At 34.9% G+C, this 18,818-nt stretch overlaps 1 protein-coding gene across 1 annotated transcript in view; it reads left to right on the top strand.

Annotated features, from left to right (window-relative positions):
* The first annotated feature begins 11,807 nt into the window (after window positions 1-11,807).
* Window positions 11,808-18,818, top strand: part of LOC149413769 (transient-receptor-potential-like protein) — a 43,444-nt gene continuing 36,433 nt past the window's right edge. Inside the window, exons 1-4 of the mRNA XM_089644463.1 lie at window positions 11,808-11,837; window positions 12,506-12,621; window positions 13,300-13,537; window positions 14,318-14,460. Coding sequence (XP_089500589.1) covers window positions 11,808-11,837; window positions 12,506-12,621; window positions 13,300-13,537; window positions 14,318-14,460 — 527 coding nt within the window. The remainder of the gene's footprint in view (window positions 11,838-12,505; window positions 12,622-13,299; window positions 13,538-14,317; window positions 14,461-18,818) is intronic.

Consider the following 18,818-nt stretch of genomic DNA (forward strand, 5'->3'; position numbering starts at 1 on the left):
CAATCTCTACCACCTGAGCTAACGCCGATATGTTCCAAGGCACCCTTTTTGCAATGGACCCCTCGCAGGGAAAATTGCGCTTTTTACAGGACCATCGCGGCCTCATTGTGTGGAATGTACCGATGAAATTTAATTTTATCTCGTTTATTATTTTTTTGTTACCTAATTAAACATGCCATACTTAATTTATTCACAAGTACCCCAAAACTCGTCACTTAAATTTAGTCGTCTGTGAGATGAATGTTAATGAATAATGTTCCTCTTAGATAAGGTTATGAATCTAGGGTTAAAAGGTGATTTAAAGTCATTAGAAACGATGAATTCTTTTTAACCTAACCTAAACTACTTAAACCCGTTAATAAAGTTTTTGTTTCATCATTTTCCACGACTATATAACTTTTAAAGATGTGATGAATTATCATTGTGATGATTTATCCGGTCACCGATAAAAGTTCAATCGAAGAACTGGCTAACAAAAACATCGTGTAAAGCAGAGGTTCTCAAAGTGGTCTGAATGGACCCCCAGGGGTCGATATCGGCTTGCTGGGGTCTATATCAACGAGAAAAAATTTGGGGGACCACGAGATTCAAATGGGGGTTTTTACTTTACTTATTTACATTTACTTCAAGTCAACATTTAAGAGTTCTGTAAATGACACAATAGGCCTAACACAAATATAATAGACTGAGAAATTACTTATTTGATATTTGTATTTTTATATTTCGTAATTGTTGTTAATTGAGGTATATAAATAGAGTCTACGTTCCTTTTCTCGTCAGAATTAATATTTTCAAGTAATACATTGTACATTGGAAGCAGCGAATTTTCCTAGTTCCCCAACTTGTTTTTGAAAAACGTCCGGGGTAATAATGACGTTCAAAATTTAAATGTACTTCACACAGACTTCAAAACTAAGTTTGAGGACATTTTGACTATGGAAATGGCACGTTGGAGAATCGGATATTATGTGACAAGAAGAACTGACCGGAATAAGCACTGACAAAGAACTTAAGGGGCAGTTCTGTAGGGCCAGCTACAGAAATAAATTCCCGTTGCTTATCCTGCTTCATTTTCATCGTGTAATACCTCAAAAGGCGGCCCTGTCTGCACCACAGTGTAAATATACAGGAACTATACCGCCACCCGGTTGTTGGACAGGCAAGGGAAGGGAATCTTTTTACGAAAAAAATAAATGATTATTCAGCAGGCAGGGGGTCTACGGTAGAAAAAATTTGGCAATTTGTCTACGGGGCAAAAAAGTTTGAGAACCTCTGGTGTAAAGCGAAGATTTTTCAAATGGGTCCCCATATGCGAGTATGAAAAAATAATGGTGTAAATCTAGCATTAGGGGCGTGTTTTCACGGATGAAATGATTTTGCCAGACTTGATATAAACGGCATTTGCAATCCTGAATTTCTGGATACTCTTTTATGTCCACGATAAATTTACCAGCACTAGGCAAGGCTTTTTATTTTTCTAAAGGGCGTGATAAATATACCAATGATCATACTTTTAGGAAGAATTATTACATTTTTAAACCAACTTTCTTCTGAGGTGGACGTTTTTAGGTTAAACTTCAGTGACTTCAAGATTGTAATAAACTGGGCAGCGTCTCAACTGATGTAATTAATGTAATGCTATTATTAATTTTAAATGTAATTGGATACACTGTTTTTCACAATAAATAAATTTATTTATGTTTTATTTTAGTAATTAACTATATATTTATTGTTATGATATGTTAATAAATTAATAAGTTTATCTATTAAATAATTAACAATTAATTGATTGAAATAATAAGTGGTTCAACAATTAATCAATTCATTCTTTAAGATTAATTTAATAATTAATCAATTATTTCTTCAATATTAATTTAATAATTAATCAATTCATTCCTTTAATATTAATTTAATAATTAACCAATTAATTCTTCAATATTAATTTAATAACTAATTAATATATTCTTCAATATTAATTAATTAATTAATTCTTCAATATTAATTTAATAATGAGTTCATTAATTCTTCAATATTAATTTAATAATTAATCAATGAATTCTTCAATATTTATTAATCAATCAATTCTTCAAAATTAATGAATCAATTATTTCTTCAATATCAATTAATTCTACAGTATTAATATAATTAATTCAATACTTCATCATTTTCGGAGGGGAATATTCGAATCACTAGTAATTAACAATTAATTAATAGACAATTCGTTTATAATTAATTAAGTATAAGTTATTTAACAATTAATTAATGACTAAATCAATTCGTTAAATAAATTATTAATTCATTAAAAAAATGAACGAACTCATTAATTAATTAATAAATCAACTTATTATTAAATAAGTAAATATAGGATAGGATCTTTCGAATCACGGTCTAGTTGGGAAACCAAGGTCTATTTTGGGACTCCTGTGGTTAACCGATGGTTTTTTTTATATTTGCCATATTTTAAATTATGGACTTTAGTCTTTCCAAGTTACTTGTTGCACTGGTTTGATCCTCTACCCTTCCCAGATAGGGGGATCGCTAATTAAATAAGACCACACATAAATACCCCCCGAAAGGGTGGATTTCTCGCACTCGCCTCTTTCAGGTACGTTTGATACCATCTCTATTGAAATACATTATTACTAAGACTGTATATTTTTATTGTGAGTAGCTGTAATGTTATAAGTGGAAAAAATACTCATTATACATATATTCTACTCAATGTATTAAAATAAGGTGTGTGTTATTTGTGTTCGCATCTATTTCAAAGGATCTCATAGGTGAAAGGAATCTGGTAGGAGACAGACATTATATTAAATTAATATCATTATTTTGGAAAAATACGTTTTTTTTTTTAAATCAAACGCTCCAACCATTTTCATCGTCCATTGTTGAGCACTCCTGTTAGATTTCCCACATTTCTTTCAGAAATTGTAACTTTTTGTAATGTTTGTAATTTTGCAATACCTTCGAGTATTGAAATATCATTCCATGTAGGTTCTCTTTTAGTATTTAATATTTTCCCGTGTATTTGGGAAACAGCGTGTAAAAGTGTAAAATTACAGATTCGACAACAAATTACCTACTTATTATTGCAATTTTTCTTTGAACAGATTTCAAGCCAATTGTCAGTAAGTAGGTACCTAAAACGAAGTCAAAGGAACTTATCGAAATTTGTACTTGTTTAGTCTCTACGTGGAGCATTGAAATGCATTAATTTGTTGTAGGACGGTACCTATTAGGTATGTAGGTAAATATTTCTTGTACTTTGAACGGGTAGACCTAGCATCCAAAAAAGTATGTTTCTAATTTTCTCTGATTACCTACTTAACGTACCTACCTACTTAATTATAAACCACACAATATTTTACGTGACTTTTTAAATTTCAAATAAGGAACTTTGTCCAAAGAAACGTCACTCATCTCAATGACAATTATTTTATGAAACTTTCTTTAGGCAGGTAGGTACCATAATATTGAAAAGCCCTGTCAAAGTTAGCCACCTAGTCATAAATAAACCACACCTAATCTAAGTTAGCCATCTGGTCAAAGTAAGGCTTGCTTGAATAATAAAGTGGATGCGGCAGATTTTCAAAACCGAAAACGGAACGTACATTAAAATTTACCCACAGATGAAATAATGTCAAACGGTCGAGGTAAAACAATCATCTCCCATAGTACTGTGGCGACCTCGGGGACAAGTTGCTATATTTTTAATTTTTCTATCAATACTTCTTGACACTGCCGTTTTGCAACCATTTCTTAAATGACCAACCAACACTAATTTGACATCGCAATCCGGCAGCAACCAGTAATCAAATATTCATAATGTGGTATTTTTGCCCTGTTCGTAAATCGAGCTTGTAGCCGCACAACTCAAAAGCGTGAGTACCTAGGTCCTAGATCACTAAACAACGAAGGACGTTGCCAATTAATATATTTCAAATAAATTTTTTTTTCAACTTGGCATCTGAAAGCATCATGGCATATATTTTTTAAGAGCTTAAAAGTAATCAAGGGAAGTATGTTATGTCAGTAGAAATTCGGGATGCGGCGTCTTATGGTACGCATACATTTGCGAACCTGAACGCGAACCGAGCCACGAATTACGGGAATGGAACGAAACATCTGCAAGCTGCGTTTCGCAAAATTTGAGGTTCAGTTCGGCAATTCGGCTCGCGTATGTATGTATGCGCAACATTATGTTAACCTTTCGGTAGCCTGAATACTCTGGCTCCCGCCAAAGGGCGTGCAATATAAGACTAACGTTTTAAATAAATGCCCAACCGTAAAAATCCACTGGTCTAAATTGGGGTTTCTTCTACAGGAAGATGTGACTGGTAGAGTCATTTTTAAGGTCACTGCGATGTCTCCGGTACGTCATCGAAATCTGATAAAAATAACTTATGAGCGTTTCCAAAACATCTTGGAGGTGTCTACGGTTGTTCTGCATTTTAAAGTAGGGTAAACTACTCTATGATTTCCCACAGCTAAGCAGCCCACCCTCACTTTGATTTTCCTTTTTCACTTACATATGTAAATATTTCACCGAAATCTTAACAGAATGTCTGTTTTAGTCACAGACATATGAATATATAGACTAGAAATTAAAGATGAGGGGTAAAATCAACTGTTGAAGAACGAAGGGGGTAAAGCTGACTGTGATTCGTCAATAAATCAATCTCACAGTATATAGGCATCTCGCATTATAATATCACCATTTAGTTCTTAAAAGTAAAATCTGCTTTTGAATGAATAGACATTTTTACATGGGAGCGCAAATTACTAGCCACGTTATGAACAAATTTGCGAAGTCCAAATTCGGCAAAATAAATTTCTTCTATTTTCAGAGTCGAATATTTCGTTTACGTATTTAGTTAAGACACTTTTATAAATCTTCATAATTTACTTCCCAGCAACCAACCAGCTTTGTGTTTCGCGTCCAGACGTATCTCGGTGTGATAGTATATGTTTCTACAACTGATCCATATTATACGATGTGAATATGCTTAAAATAAAGTAAAATAATGCTTATATATGGAATGTAATACGACAAATGGGTTTATTCTCTTTTTCACATCTATTTTTACAAGTTTTCATACCACAAGCCACCATTGTGCCGTGTTATTTCGTAAAATGAACCGATGACGCCTCGACCATAGTTCGCACAAGAATGATGACGTTACGTTATCTAAATTCACTTGAGGCCATACGCGAGCACAACCGGCTCCAATGGAACCGGTATGGGGAGTGGGGAATAATGGTGCTGCCACACGCAAAGCTCACATCAACAGATAATATAAAGCACAATAGCGCTCGCCATACAATCCCATACAGACCCGACACACGTAAAAAGATAACGCGCTATAAGTGTGGTTCTGAACTTCGCTAACCGAATTTATTTTACGTAACCGCTCCCGACGCGATATTTGAAAAGTTATGCGTCCCCCTCTCAGCCGTAAAAAGGAGAGGGGGTCATTTTAATTACGGAGCTACCAACTAAGTTCCGTGTTCCCTTTGACAGCCATGACATAAGCAGCCTAATAATGCATTTCTTATTTATTATGTTAGCTCATATCGTCATGTGTGCTAGTAAATTTAGAAACATAAAAAAAAATTTATTTGGCAAACATACTTAACATATATTTAAAATATAAATATAATCAATATTTGAATATGAAGTAAACAAATTTTCGCCCTTTCAAAATTAATCATATTTTTAACTCAGTATGTTTATATGGTAATATCGTTCGGTTTTTTGATAAAGTTGGACGGCCTGATACCTACATAGAGAAGCTTCTAGTTTGTTCGTTTGTTGATTGTTTTCAATTGTTTTCCTGGGTAATCTGGTTTGCTCTCGTCAGCTCTCGTGCTCTCTTCTCGTTCCCTGCCCTGGTGTTGGTCCTTGCCGCCTTTGCCTTCGACATTTTTGGAAATCGACGTGAGCTTATTTTACAATAATTTATTATATGTCGCTTGCGTCGATCGGCGTGCGAACTGCGAATTTCCTGATTCGACGGAGAGGTTATGTCAGGTTATGTGAAAATGCGCTATTTACGCGCAGATTGTTTAAAATCTAAAAAGTTTATAAATAGCATTTATAATTATATAGTTGGCGGCATCATCATCTGAGGATGAGCTGTCCAACAGATCCAGCAATAGGCGACAAGTATCATCCATTTCGAAAACGCGCTCAAGCTGTCAGTAAGTAAAGTTGTCACTTTGACAGATGAAATTATGTTCCTCGGCCGCTCTCGAATTCAACTGACCCCCTCTCCTACCATAGGAAGAAATATTTGATAGCGTCGTGTGTCGGTAGAAAAGATGATGCGCTGTACATTAACTTTTGATGTGAGCTTTGCGTGTGGCAGCAGCTTAATACGCTTTTAATCACTTAGGGCAGGTCTACTAATATTCATATGTCTATGGTTTTAGTTCAATTTGAATCGACAATCTGCCGTATATGCAGAAACAGCCACGTGCGTCGTTGAAAATTGAAATCAGATTTTTAGAACTTTTTTTCAATTATGTTGATATTTCTTATTATATCATTATTGATAATAAAAGAAAATAATACCGTGTGTACCATCTTCAGGTTGTTTTTCGGATCACTGAAGTGGGCAATCATTGTCATTATTGTGGGAATCACTATGTACAATTGTACAAGTAGGCACAGCTTTTTTCTGTTAATTAAAAAAACATTTAGCTGTGGAGTAATATAATCGATGAAAGGATTTGATAGGAAATTAAGTATTAGACAACTTTCTGTTTTGTTGTAATTTGGGTTTGTAGGAGCAAACCTATGCTAATTCAAAGTCAAAATATACTTAACCCCTCCAGCGTTTTAAGGTCATATATGACCGGGCGTCATATTTTAGAAAAGTATTTTTATCTTTTTTGTATCATGCGGAAATACTTAATTTTTTTGACGTGAGAAAGAGAAATAAATTAATACCTAATATAAATTTTCTAGTTTGCCTCAAATATTTAAACTGAAATCCATTAATAAAATCCTAAAAATAGCCAAAGTGAATAATTCATATTTCGCGCCGCTATCGTAACAATCGGTTTAACTTTATGAATTATTTAAATTTTTTTTAATATATGAACGAGATAAAAGTGAAGTTAAAGTTTAGAAATTCCCCAAACAAAACGAATGTGTGTTTCGAAATATCGAGTTCTCCCACTTTTTCTACGATTGGAGTAAAAAATATTTAAAATGTGGTTAGCGTTTTTGACATTTTTTCACGTTTGATATTAAAATTTTATTATTTACAAACACTAATGTTTATTTTAAATTCGTACACCGGAAAGATAATTTTATCTTGTTTCTAAACACTTATTTTTTTACGGAAAATTAAAAAAAATGCATGTATATAGCGCATTTGAAATTTTATTTAATTTTTAATTTATCTAATTATTTAAATATTACATTCAATTACAATAATGACGTATTGCCATCTCACTGTAACGCCTGTGTTGAGATGGCAATTTACAGAGTGGTTGTTAACTAGGTTTTTGTTTACACAATATTATGAAAATGTCAGATAAAATAAAATCAGTATTTTATTTTATTTTTAAATTATACAATTCAAGATTGAATGTAGAAGATGAAGACGAAGCGAAAATAATTTTAAGTAATTAATTAATAAAATTTCACTTTGATCAAAAGGCATAATATACATATACAGGGTTTTCCAATAAGAGGTGTTATTTTGATATTCAATCGTAAAATATCAATGGTTTCGTTGCTTGTGTGGCACGTAGCGCCGTCTTGTTGAAAGTAAACGTTGTCCAGATCAATACCATCCAATTCTGGCCATAAAAAATCATTAATCATCCCTCGATAGCGCAATCCATTCACCGTAACTGTTGCTCCAGCCTCATTTTAGAAAAAGTAAGGTCCAATGACTCCGCCGTACCATAAACCGCACCAAACAGTCACACGTTGAGGATAAAGAGGCTTTTCAACAATAACTCTTGGGTTTTCCGAGCCCCAGATGCGACAATTTTGCTTGTTGCCGAAGCCACTGAGGTGGAAATAGGCCTCATCACTCAAGATGATTTGTATTTGATTCACTCAAGTGAATTTTAATAATTTCAATGCGTTGTTGAAGCGTGTATCGTTACATTTTTATTAATAGCGTAGTTTTTACTTGTCAAATGTCAAAAAATGACAGCTTCAAAAGTAACATCTACTGAAATAGCGGGCTATTCAAAATAACACCTCTTATTGGAAAACCCTGCATATACACATTTTTTTAATATGTTATGAAATACACAGGAAAAATTCCAAACTGAACAAAAATTAAAGTACTGAAGGGTTGAGAGGGCAATCATTACCTATTTTACCCCTACTTTTGCATTTCGCACTACGCCAAATACCCAATTATAGTCTATCAATGAGGTATCTTTCTTCAGCAGATGTAGTTGGTAAGGTAATTTGCAGTATGTAGAACGATCTGAATCTCAAAAAAAATCTTCTGTCCTGTCTTAGATATCTTTGGTAGGTCTAGGAACGTCCTGTTTTTGTAAGTAGAATAAGATCATAAATAATGCGTTTAGCATGCTCTCATTGAGTGGTCCCAATTGGCGATGTAATAATGTCAGTATGTGTTGCATAATCGTCTAGCCTTGACCAACCAGTGCAGCGTGCACGAGTGCCCTAGTCTGCCGGTAAATACCTGCACTAGCCATGCATTGTGTATTGTGTAGTTAGGCTATCAGGCGGACTGTCAGCAGATACTAGTACGTATTGTACGTATTAGTGCGAGTTGCAGCTTATAGAGGGAGTTATGTACGAATACGAGTATTGTAAAGAAGCCCCTCGCTTGTTCGGTGGAATTGCGGGATTACTCCTCGGAATGTCCGACATGTTTCCTGAGCGTTTAATCGAATGTTTTTCTTAATCTTTTTAATGCACCAGTGGCTTCATAAACTGTAAACTGCATATACGCATTAATAATACTTTGAAACTTGTTAAGTAGAAACTGTTTACGCTAGCCCCTGCGATATGAAATCTGTAGGTACTTTATTTGCACTATGGAACATTAGTACTTCGGGTAGGACATATATGTATTAAAAGGGCAAATATTGTACAACAAAAAATACATACCCAATGATCGTGCCACTGATGTGATTTTCATGCGAAAACTTGATAGCCCTGTCTCGTGCCATTTGAAAACTTGATAGCCCTGTCTCGTGCCATTTGAAAACTTGATAGCCCTGTCTCGTGCCATTTGAAAACTTGATAGCCCTGTCTCGTGCCATTTGAAAACTTGATAGCCCTGTCTCGTGCCATTTGAAAACTTGATAGCCCTGTCTCGTGCCATTTGAAAACTTGATAGCCCTGTCTCGTGCCATTTGAAAACTTGATAGCCCTGTCTCGTGCCATTTGAAAACTTGATAGCCCTGTCTCGTGCCATTTGAAAACTTGATAGCCCTGTCTCGTGCCATTTGAAAACTTGAAAGCCTGTCTCGTGCCATTTGAAAACTTGATAGCCCTGTCTCGTGCCATTTGAAAACTTGAAAGCCTGTCTCGTGCCATTTGAAAACTTGATAGCCCTGTCTCGTGCCATTTGAAAACTTGATAGCCCGGTCTCGTGCCATTTGAAATGTAAATGAAGTTCGGCCCTGGTCGTTGTCAAGTTTGCCGCCAATGTGAATTTCATACGTGATTGATTGCCTAAATTATTCGATAACTATTTTTTGTCTAGTAGGCATATTATCTATAGCAGGGATGCACAACGCTGGGACCAATGTAATACTTTTTGGTAAATAAAACACAAAAAAATCGAAAGAACGAAAATACTGGCTGAGAGGCGTACAGGGTAATTTTTATCCAGAGACTTGCAGGGAGATTTGCTGTGGAAATGTTTTGGTTCTTGCTTTTCAGGTGCGGTCACTGTTTAGAAATGTGTTTTCACATTCGCGAGTTAGGGTTAGATCTCTGAAGTCATTATGAAGCAATAAAGGGTATGTGACAAAATCACGTTAACATCTCCTCCGGCATCTAGCTCAGAATAATACTTAAATATATTGCTGTTTTTATACTTACCTCTTCAGTCGTGTGTTCTGCCTTCTCGCCAATTCGTGTCACTTGGGTGGGGACAAGGGAGGTGAATTTAATTAATAAAATCTATTAATTATGAGTCTCTATTATAATTAGGTTTGTCAAGTGTTAATACTAAATCTAAATTATACTTAGATCTACTTACATCTTAGATAACTTAACTAGTTGTCATATGGTTCGGATTACTTCTCCACTTATTCACATTGTCATTGTTCATGGTTACTACACTGTTGTCACTGAGTTGGTTCTGTTCGTTGGCCTTAGTAAGGCCGAAGTCCTAGGTGGCAGCCTCTGCAGTTCTGCAACTCAGGCCTCCCGGCCGCGTCTGGTCACCGAGCTTTCTTCGTCTCCCGGCCGCGTCTGATCACCGCACTTTCTTCGCCTCACGCCCAGCATTACGTCGCCGGGCGGAGGATAACATATCTTGAAAATAACTTTCTCTAACTCGACTGTAACTTCTTCATCCACCGCCCAGCATCACACCGCTGGTCGGGGAACGCGTACTTCACCACCACTCCTGTCTCGGTCTCCTCTCTCTCCCGCATCGATCTTGACTGTCTTCCTTCCTGAACTCGTAGGACCTGTCGCCCTATCCCGCACTTCTCACTTACTTCTTTAAACCCCCCGTCTGTCAACACTTGTCTTTGGGCGCACACTGCGGGACACTCTCAGTTTATAACTCAAATTTATTTGTGACGAAATTTGATTCGTCACAGGTACTTATGCCTGTTAATAATACATAAATTGAACCCACTGAGAAAGGTTGCGCATTACATTATAATTAAGTAGGCCGTATCGATCAGGATGGCTTTCATCCTGTAGCAATTGAAGGGGAACGGAAATTTATTTATTTTAATATCAACGGTATAAAATATACCATATAGGCACCTACAGTAAATTATAAACAGTGACATCAGAAAATATACAATTAATGCAAAACTTATAGGTAGACTAGGATAGATTAGTATTGATTGAAACATATGATAGTATAGATACATGATATAATATATTACAATAGCTAAAATGAATGCATTTATTTTCAGGTTTTGGTTGAAAGTAGGTAAGTGTTAATCAAGCTGTTGGTTCACCTTATTGACCCAAGTTTCCTCAGTTGCCCCAGGCAGTTCTTTTTATATACATATTTATTTGACTTTTTACGTAAGTGTGAGAAGACTTACATTTTATTGGTCATGATTTAAAATATATGATATTAAAGCCTTTTTGTACCTAGCTTCTGTGCAGTTAAACAGATCCGCTACATCTGTGTACCTATTACCTATTTCATGTAATCTAGGTACAAGCGAGTGTTTGAAATGTTCAGTCTTAGAATTGTTACAATTAAAGAGGGTTTTAGAACGAGTAGCTCTTATGGGTACATGAAATTCAATGAGGTTAATTAAATCAAGGCTTTCTATACTACCATTTACAATTTTGAACATAAATATTAAGTCGGATATAATTCTTCGATCTGAGAGTTTTAATAAATTTAATTTTTTCACTAAGTAATTATAGTTCATACTTTCAATGGGAATGATTAGTCTACGCCCCATCTGCTGAGGTGATTAGCAATAACATCACTTGATATCCCAAAGACATGATGTTTGTTGGGATGAATTCCGTAAGCCGACTTCTAACAACGTTTTCATAATATTGAATGATTTTATGAATGTTTTATTCCAGGATAGTAGGGTACCGCCAAATGGTGCCTTCCTAGAGTCAGCAGACGGAAGAGACAATGGCGAATGACAAGAAAGACGTTGAAGCGGTGAGTTCACCATTGAAATATTGTTCAAACATATTTCGTATATCCTATAGCAGAGATTGCGTAACTACATAATTCTATTAAAACCAATGATTCAAATTAAAAACCTTGCTTGTTGAGACGCAACACCTCACCTTATGAAAATGAAGAATGCGAACGAAATGGGTGTGTTACAAACATTAAAACATTCACACCAGAAGGCATTTTGGTTAAAACCCTCCTTCACACAGAGATCACCCAAAATATAACATGTTTATAAAAACTCATAAATATACCATACGGCAACATTATAACTGAAGATTTTCGCGCACTTTACTTTATTTATAACAGAAAGCATTACATTTACGCTATAAAAATCGGTTAGTTTCAGTGTTTACGTATTTTTAAAAACTTTTGTGTGCTACCTTCAAAAACAAGCAAATGAAATTTTTTGAAGCAACAAACAATGTAACAGCAGTTCAAGATAGGATCCTTGAAGAATTCTTGATTGGAATGCATGAGGAGAACTCTTTCACTTTAACGTCTTGACATCTACGAAAATCTTTTCTTTTATAAGGTCACCATAATCCGAATTTTCAAAAGCTTCACCAGAAGAAGTTCGATCTTATATATTTATAACAAAGAAAATCGTAAAAGAAAAATGACACCAGGTCGTTTGTGTTCACCTCCAGGGGCGAGATGGCGTCAAGAAGCCCATGGAACTGCCCAGCCTTCCGAAGTCCCTCACGCTGGAGGAGAAGAAATACCTCATGGCCGTGGAGAGGTGTGACATCGCAGGTGTCCGAAGGTAACCTTATGTATATTTAAATATGTGGGTGTGAAAAAATGAACATTCGGATGAGTCGTGCTTGACAGAAACTTAGTTACATCGGACGAATTAAGATTTCTATTACGCAGATGTTATCACCATGCAATAACAGAGCTATCAACGCCCAGTTGTTTCGCAGAAATTCACATGTGTCAAAGTCGTCAAATGGTCATTTAGCGCATTTTTTATTTGACATTATGAGGACAACTATCACGTTGTTAAGCTTGTCAGCATATTACAATTTTATATAAAGCTGAACAGCACCTAGGATCGTCGTTTAACGGGTACCTTTCAAATGTCAAAAAAGTATTATGGCGCTGAAAGGCCATTTGATGACAATGTTACATTACATACAGAATTTGAACAATTCATCAATTTTCAAAGATATTTTTTCATGTTCTGTTAAATTTCTATTCAAGTTCTGTTTTATTTTAGTTTTGGGAAACAACTGGCCAATAACATAACTTAAAAACAACCTTTATAGAACTTGAAAATTAACTTTTAAAATTGATGAATTGTTCAAATTCCGTGAAACTACCTGTCCTTATTAGTCACCTTGAACATAAAATTTGTTTGTCACTCATCACAAAATGAACCAAAAGATTCATCATTGTGAATTTAAAGTTTTAGTTTATATTGTGCTATTTAATGTTGTAGGATGCTGCAGCGTGCTCATCGCAAGAAGACCATCGACGTGAACTGCCTTGACTCTTTAGGCCGCGGTGCGCTGACACTGGCCATCGAGGGAGAGAACCTGGAGATGGTCGAGCTGCTGGTGGTGATGGACGTGGAGACCAAAGACGCTCTGCTACAGGCCATCCACTCTGAGTTCGTGGAAGCCGTGGAGCTGTTGCTGGAGCACGAGGAACTCATCCACAAAGAGGGGGAACCCTATGTTAGTACTTGTTCCATGACAACTCAACGGTGACCAGATAACTCATCTAAATGACAATTCAACACACCTTTGAAAAATGATATAAAGTCATTAAAAGCGATGGAAAAAACTAGCCTATGAACGTTACCTAACGTAACCTATTTGTCCTAGTTTTTTTCACTACTTTTCATGACTTGACTGTATTGAGTTGTCCGGTTACCGTTAGCAGGTCCGGCCCTACGAGGGCGCATTTAGAGAAGTCCGCTCCGAGCCCTGAATTTTCAAGGCGTTGATAATGTCTAACATCTAACAATCCTAACACACACCCTTAAGATTATTTTTCACAAAAACGACGCTACACAAAAACACAAATCATCCCAATATTATTAATTACAGTGATCACCTACCTAGGCAGTCTACTGGTTTTGACAAGGGGTGTCAAAATTTTACTCGCGCCCGTTGCCGTTTATCTTCGGGCCGGTCCTGACCCTTAGTAATAGTATTAAATAGTAATGGTAATAATGGCTTTTGGGGTACTCCCACCATGGTCGGTGAGGTTATCTACGCTGCCTATATCGAGAGCATGTTTGTATTTTCTCCGCTTAGAATGCAATTATTTATTGACTGAAAAAAAATTCAACTATTTAAAAAAATCATGCAACTGTGAAATAAGACACCTTGCCCAAATTCTGACCAAACATTTATAAGGCCTGTGATTTGAGCTGTCGAATTTTTTGAAATGTTCATCTCTTTAATTTCAAAAGATTTCTACATAAATAAAAGTACTTAATTGTGTTTCAGAGTTGGCAAAAGGTTGATCCAAACATCGCGCAGTTCACTCCGGACATCACTCCGCTCACCCTGGCGGCGCACAGAAACAACTACGAGATCATCAAGATTCTGCTGGACCGAGGGGCCACGCTGCCGATGCCCCACGATATCAAGTCAGTATTAGTGCTGACAAGCATTGTTCTTCTGGCCTTTCAGCTTTTTTGGGGACTTGTAAAATGTATCGATTTTTGCAACTTTAAATGAACGCCCTAAGCTTTGAAAAACTGAAAGATTATGAAGGTAATACAAGTGGTTACCTACAAAGTGGTAGGATTACAAGAGATGATTTTAGTTGGGGCGATTTGATTTGAAACTGTTCTTGTCGAATCTTGTTTGCAACAGATTATGTGCGTTGTTGTTGCAATTATTGATGATTGCTTCATAGGACCCCTTCGCAGTGGTACTTTTGACGATTCCTATTGCTTGGAATTCTACGTTGTGTGCTTGTCCCCGTTTCCTGGTTACATTTGAAGTCTATCCGGAAAGTTTACTTTCCTATCTGATCTTGTGGTTACCGTTGGATTTGCAATTGTTGGAACTAGATCTGACATAGCTGTAGCTTGAGTTGGAGGAGTTGCAGCAAGATATATATTATAGTTATAATCTTACGCTCGTAACGGCAGCCCGCACGGTACTGTCTTCGCGCTCTCGTTACACCGCAACGTAACACTTTCATGACGGTAGAAGAGTTGTTGAGTACGCTAAAAAATGAAGTTCAAAAAATACAAACCGTTAAAGACTCGAAAACCAAAACTAATATCGAAAAAATTATTATTGATCTTGACAATGAAGTGAAATCTGAAATATTAAAAATGCAACAACAAATAATTCAACTACAAGACAAACTTATCAAAAAAAAACGACCAACTGGTGGGAAACTTTGAAAAAATAATGAAAAGCGCATCAACACCATCCTATGCACAGGTATTATCAACAACCAAAGTCACTCCTGGAGAAGAAGAGAGATTCTCAATCATCATTTCGTCGACCAAAAATAATGCTAAAGCAGAAGAAATTGAAAAGATAATAAAAAAAGAAATAAATTTAAGCAACATAAAGATAGGAATAAATGGTTTGAGAAAAACAAAAGAAGAAAAAATAATAATATCATGCCCAAAAAAGGAATATGCAAATACCTTAACCGCCGAAATAAAAAAAACTGAATACCGATTTGGTGGTAAATGAAATTCAAAAGAAAAGACCAAAAATAATAATAAAAGGATTAAAATCCAATCTTACTGAAGACGAAATAGTTTGCGGAATAATTACCCAGAACGAAGGAATTGAAGATGTTTTCAAGGAAAGTGAAGACAACAAAATCACACTTATAACGGAGATAAAAAACACAAACATAAACGAAAAGCAGCGCCAGTTCACTAGCTACATCATGGAAACTAGTGGCAAAATGCGAAAAAGTCTCCTCGCACTCGGTAAACTAAATATACCGTTTCAACGAGTAAAAATTGAAGATTGCGATCCACTGACTCAATGTTTTCATTGCTGTATGTTCATGCATACGGCTAAAAGATGCCTACACCGAACCAGCCCTCCAATTTGCCCACACTGCATGGGCGATCACATCCTTTCAAAATGTCCGGGAAGAGAAAAAACAGTACCAGCATGTGTAAACTGCACCAGACAAAATTCTAAATATGGAGAAAAAAACACCACGGACCACGCAGCCAACAGTATTAGGTGAAACTATAGAAACAAAATGCTGAAAATTGCGAGGGATCGCATCGATTACGACTAATGATGCATATTATTAATTACAAGTGTAACGAAAACCTAAATAATATGCACAATATTTCAAAAAAATATTACGAAAAGCCCGCCCGCAAAGTGTTAACACGCAGTGATAATGTACAAGCCAACACATATAATATTATAATTGCAAATGTGAAGTGTATTCCCAGCGCCAACATTATTGTTAATTTTATTACTACCTCAAAATGAACGACTTTATAATAAACGCAATAGATAATTCATATAAAATAGACGAAAGGATTTTTGACACGGTAAATAATACAAACGATTTTATAGATATAAAACCTACAGCCAGCCTAATAATAATACACATGAACGTTAGATCTTTGGAAAAAAATTTCGAAGAATTTCTAATAACTATTAAACAATTAAATAGACTTGACTGTATAATATTATCAGAAACGCATTCATCGAGTGAAATTAATTATAATATACCGGGTTACTCGTACTATGCAACAAAATATAAAATTAACAGAAATAGCGGCGTCGCCATATTTGTATCAAATATTTACGCTGTCACAAGTGTAAATGAAATAATGGTGAATAATGTCAATTTATTAAACTTGGAGATAAATTTTATGAATTATTCATTTAATATCATTGCTATTTATCGGACACACTCTTCTGCTATAACCACATACATAGAAGAATTAAAAAAAATAGTACAACATCATAGAAACAAAAAAACAATACTCATCGGAGATATTAACTTAAATATCGCTAATGACTACTCCTCTAACGATAAAGATAACTATTTAAATATGTTAGCAGAATTAAATTACATTTCATGTATAAATTCATACACCAGAAACATTATCGGACAACGACCATCTTGTATCGATCACATATTCACAAACACCAAAGATATACAAAATATATCATCTGCGGTAATTAAAACATCTGTAACGGATCATTTTGCATGTATATTTAAATATGACTACAAACATCAAAACCTCTCATCACCAACCACAACGGCCGTTAATAATACTGATAAATACAACTATAGTATTAATATAAATTCTCTCACTAAAATATTAAGTAACGAAAAAGAATGGCAAGAAATATATCAATGTAACGATGTAGAAGAATGCTGCAAAATATTTGATAAAAAACTGAGTTTTCACATAAATGCTTGTAGAAATATTAAATCTAACAAAACATCTTCGAAACTAAAGCCAATCAAACCATGGATAACTCACGGATTAATCATCTCAATTAGACACAAAGAAACACTCTACAAACAATATACAAAACAACCGGAAAATATAACATTACAAAAACATTTCAAAGCTTATAAAAAAAAACTTACATATCTAATAAAAAACACAAAGGATGACTACTACAAACAAAAACTTGAATTATCTGGAAATGACAGTAAAAGGATTTGGTCCATCATAAATGAAATTGTCGATAAAAAACATTTAAAAAATAAAACAATCAACAATGTAAATCATAATGATTCAAAAATCTGCTGTAAAGATAAACCTCTAGAAGCCGCAAATGTATTTAACAATTTTTTTGCTAATGTAGGAAAAAACCTCGCTAAAAAAATCCAACAAGGCCTTACCCCAAATGACCCAAATACTACAGTAAATAATGAGCATAAATTTGAATTATTTCAACCAACAACACCAGAAGAAATTGAACAAATTATTACAGGTATGAAAGGAGGTTCTGCCCCTGGTTTTGATGGGGTCACAATACAAACACTGAAATGTATAAAATCACAAGTATCAAAACCATTAACTCATATAATCAATACAAGTTTTCAAAGCGGAGTTTTTCCATCCATATACAAACAATCTGTAATTATACCAATATTTAAAACCGGCAATCCGGAAGAACCAACCAATTACCGCCCTATTTCTTTACTATCAAACATTGCAAAAATATTTGAAAAAATTGCCAAAAAAAGAATAACTCAGTTCATAAAGATTAATAATATAATTCACGAAAACCAGTTTGGATTCATGGAAAACAAAAGCACAAAAGACGCCATTGCTAAATTATCTAGTACCATACAAGACGCTTTAGACAAATCATTAAAATGTGTTGGTATATTTGTTGATCTCCAAAAAGCCTTCGACAGCATATCTCATGTCAAACTAATACAAAAATTAAAGATCGTAGGTTTTAATGACACAGCATTAAGTTGGCTAAAAAGTTATCTTCACCAAAGAACACAAGTTGTAAAAATTAATCACGCATCTAGTCTACCACTCACAAGTGATTTTGGGATACCACAAGGTACTGTTTTGGGTCCTTTACTTTTTATCATGTACGTAAACGATATTTTCAAACAAAACCTCAGTGGAACAGTTATATCTTACGCAGATGATACAATTATCATAATTAAGGGTAATGACTGGAAAATTGTAAATGAAAATGCAAATAATGACATCCAAATCCTAAAAAACTGGTTCGATACAAATCTACTTACAATTAACGCAAAAAAAACAGTTTATATACCATTCACAATAAATAAATTCAAAACTAACCCCAACATTCATATAATAATACACAACAAAAAATGTAACAAAGATGTTTGTAATAAATCATGTACCATACTAAACCAAACAACTGAAATAAAATACCTCGGTGTAATTGTAGACCAACATATGAAATGGAACAGACACATATGTGAACTTGTTAAACGCATTAGAAAATGTATCTATATATTCATTAGATTAAGAAATGTTCTCAA

The sequence above is a fragment of the Hesperophylax consimilis genome, chromosome 21, assembly GCF_061612785.1.
Source record: "Hesperophylax consimilis isolate HC1 chromosome 21, BYU_Hcon_1.0, whole genome shotgun sequence".
NCBI lineage: Eukaryota > Metazoa > Arthropoda > Insecta > Trichoptera > Limnephilidae > Hesperophylax > Hesperophylax consimilis.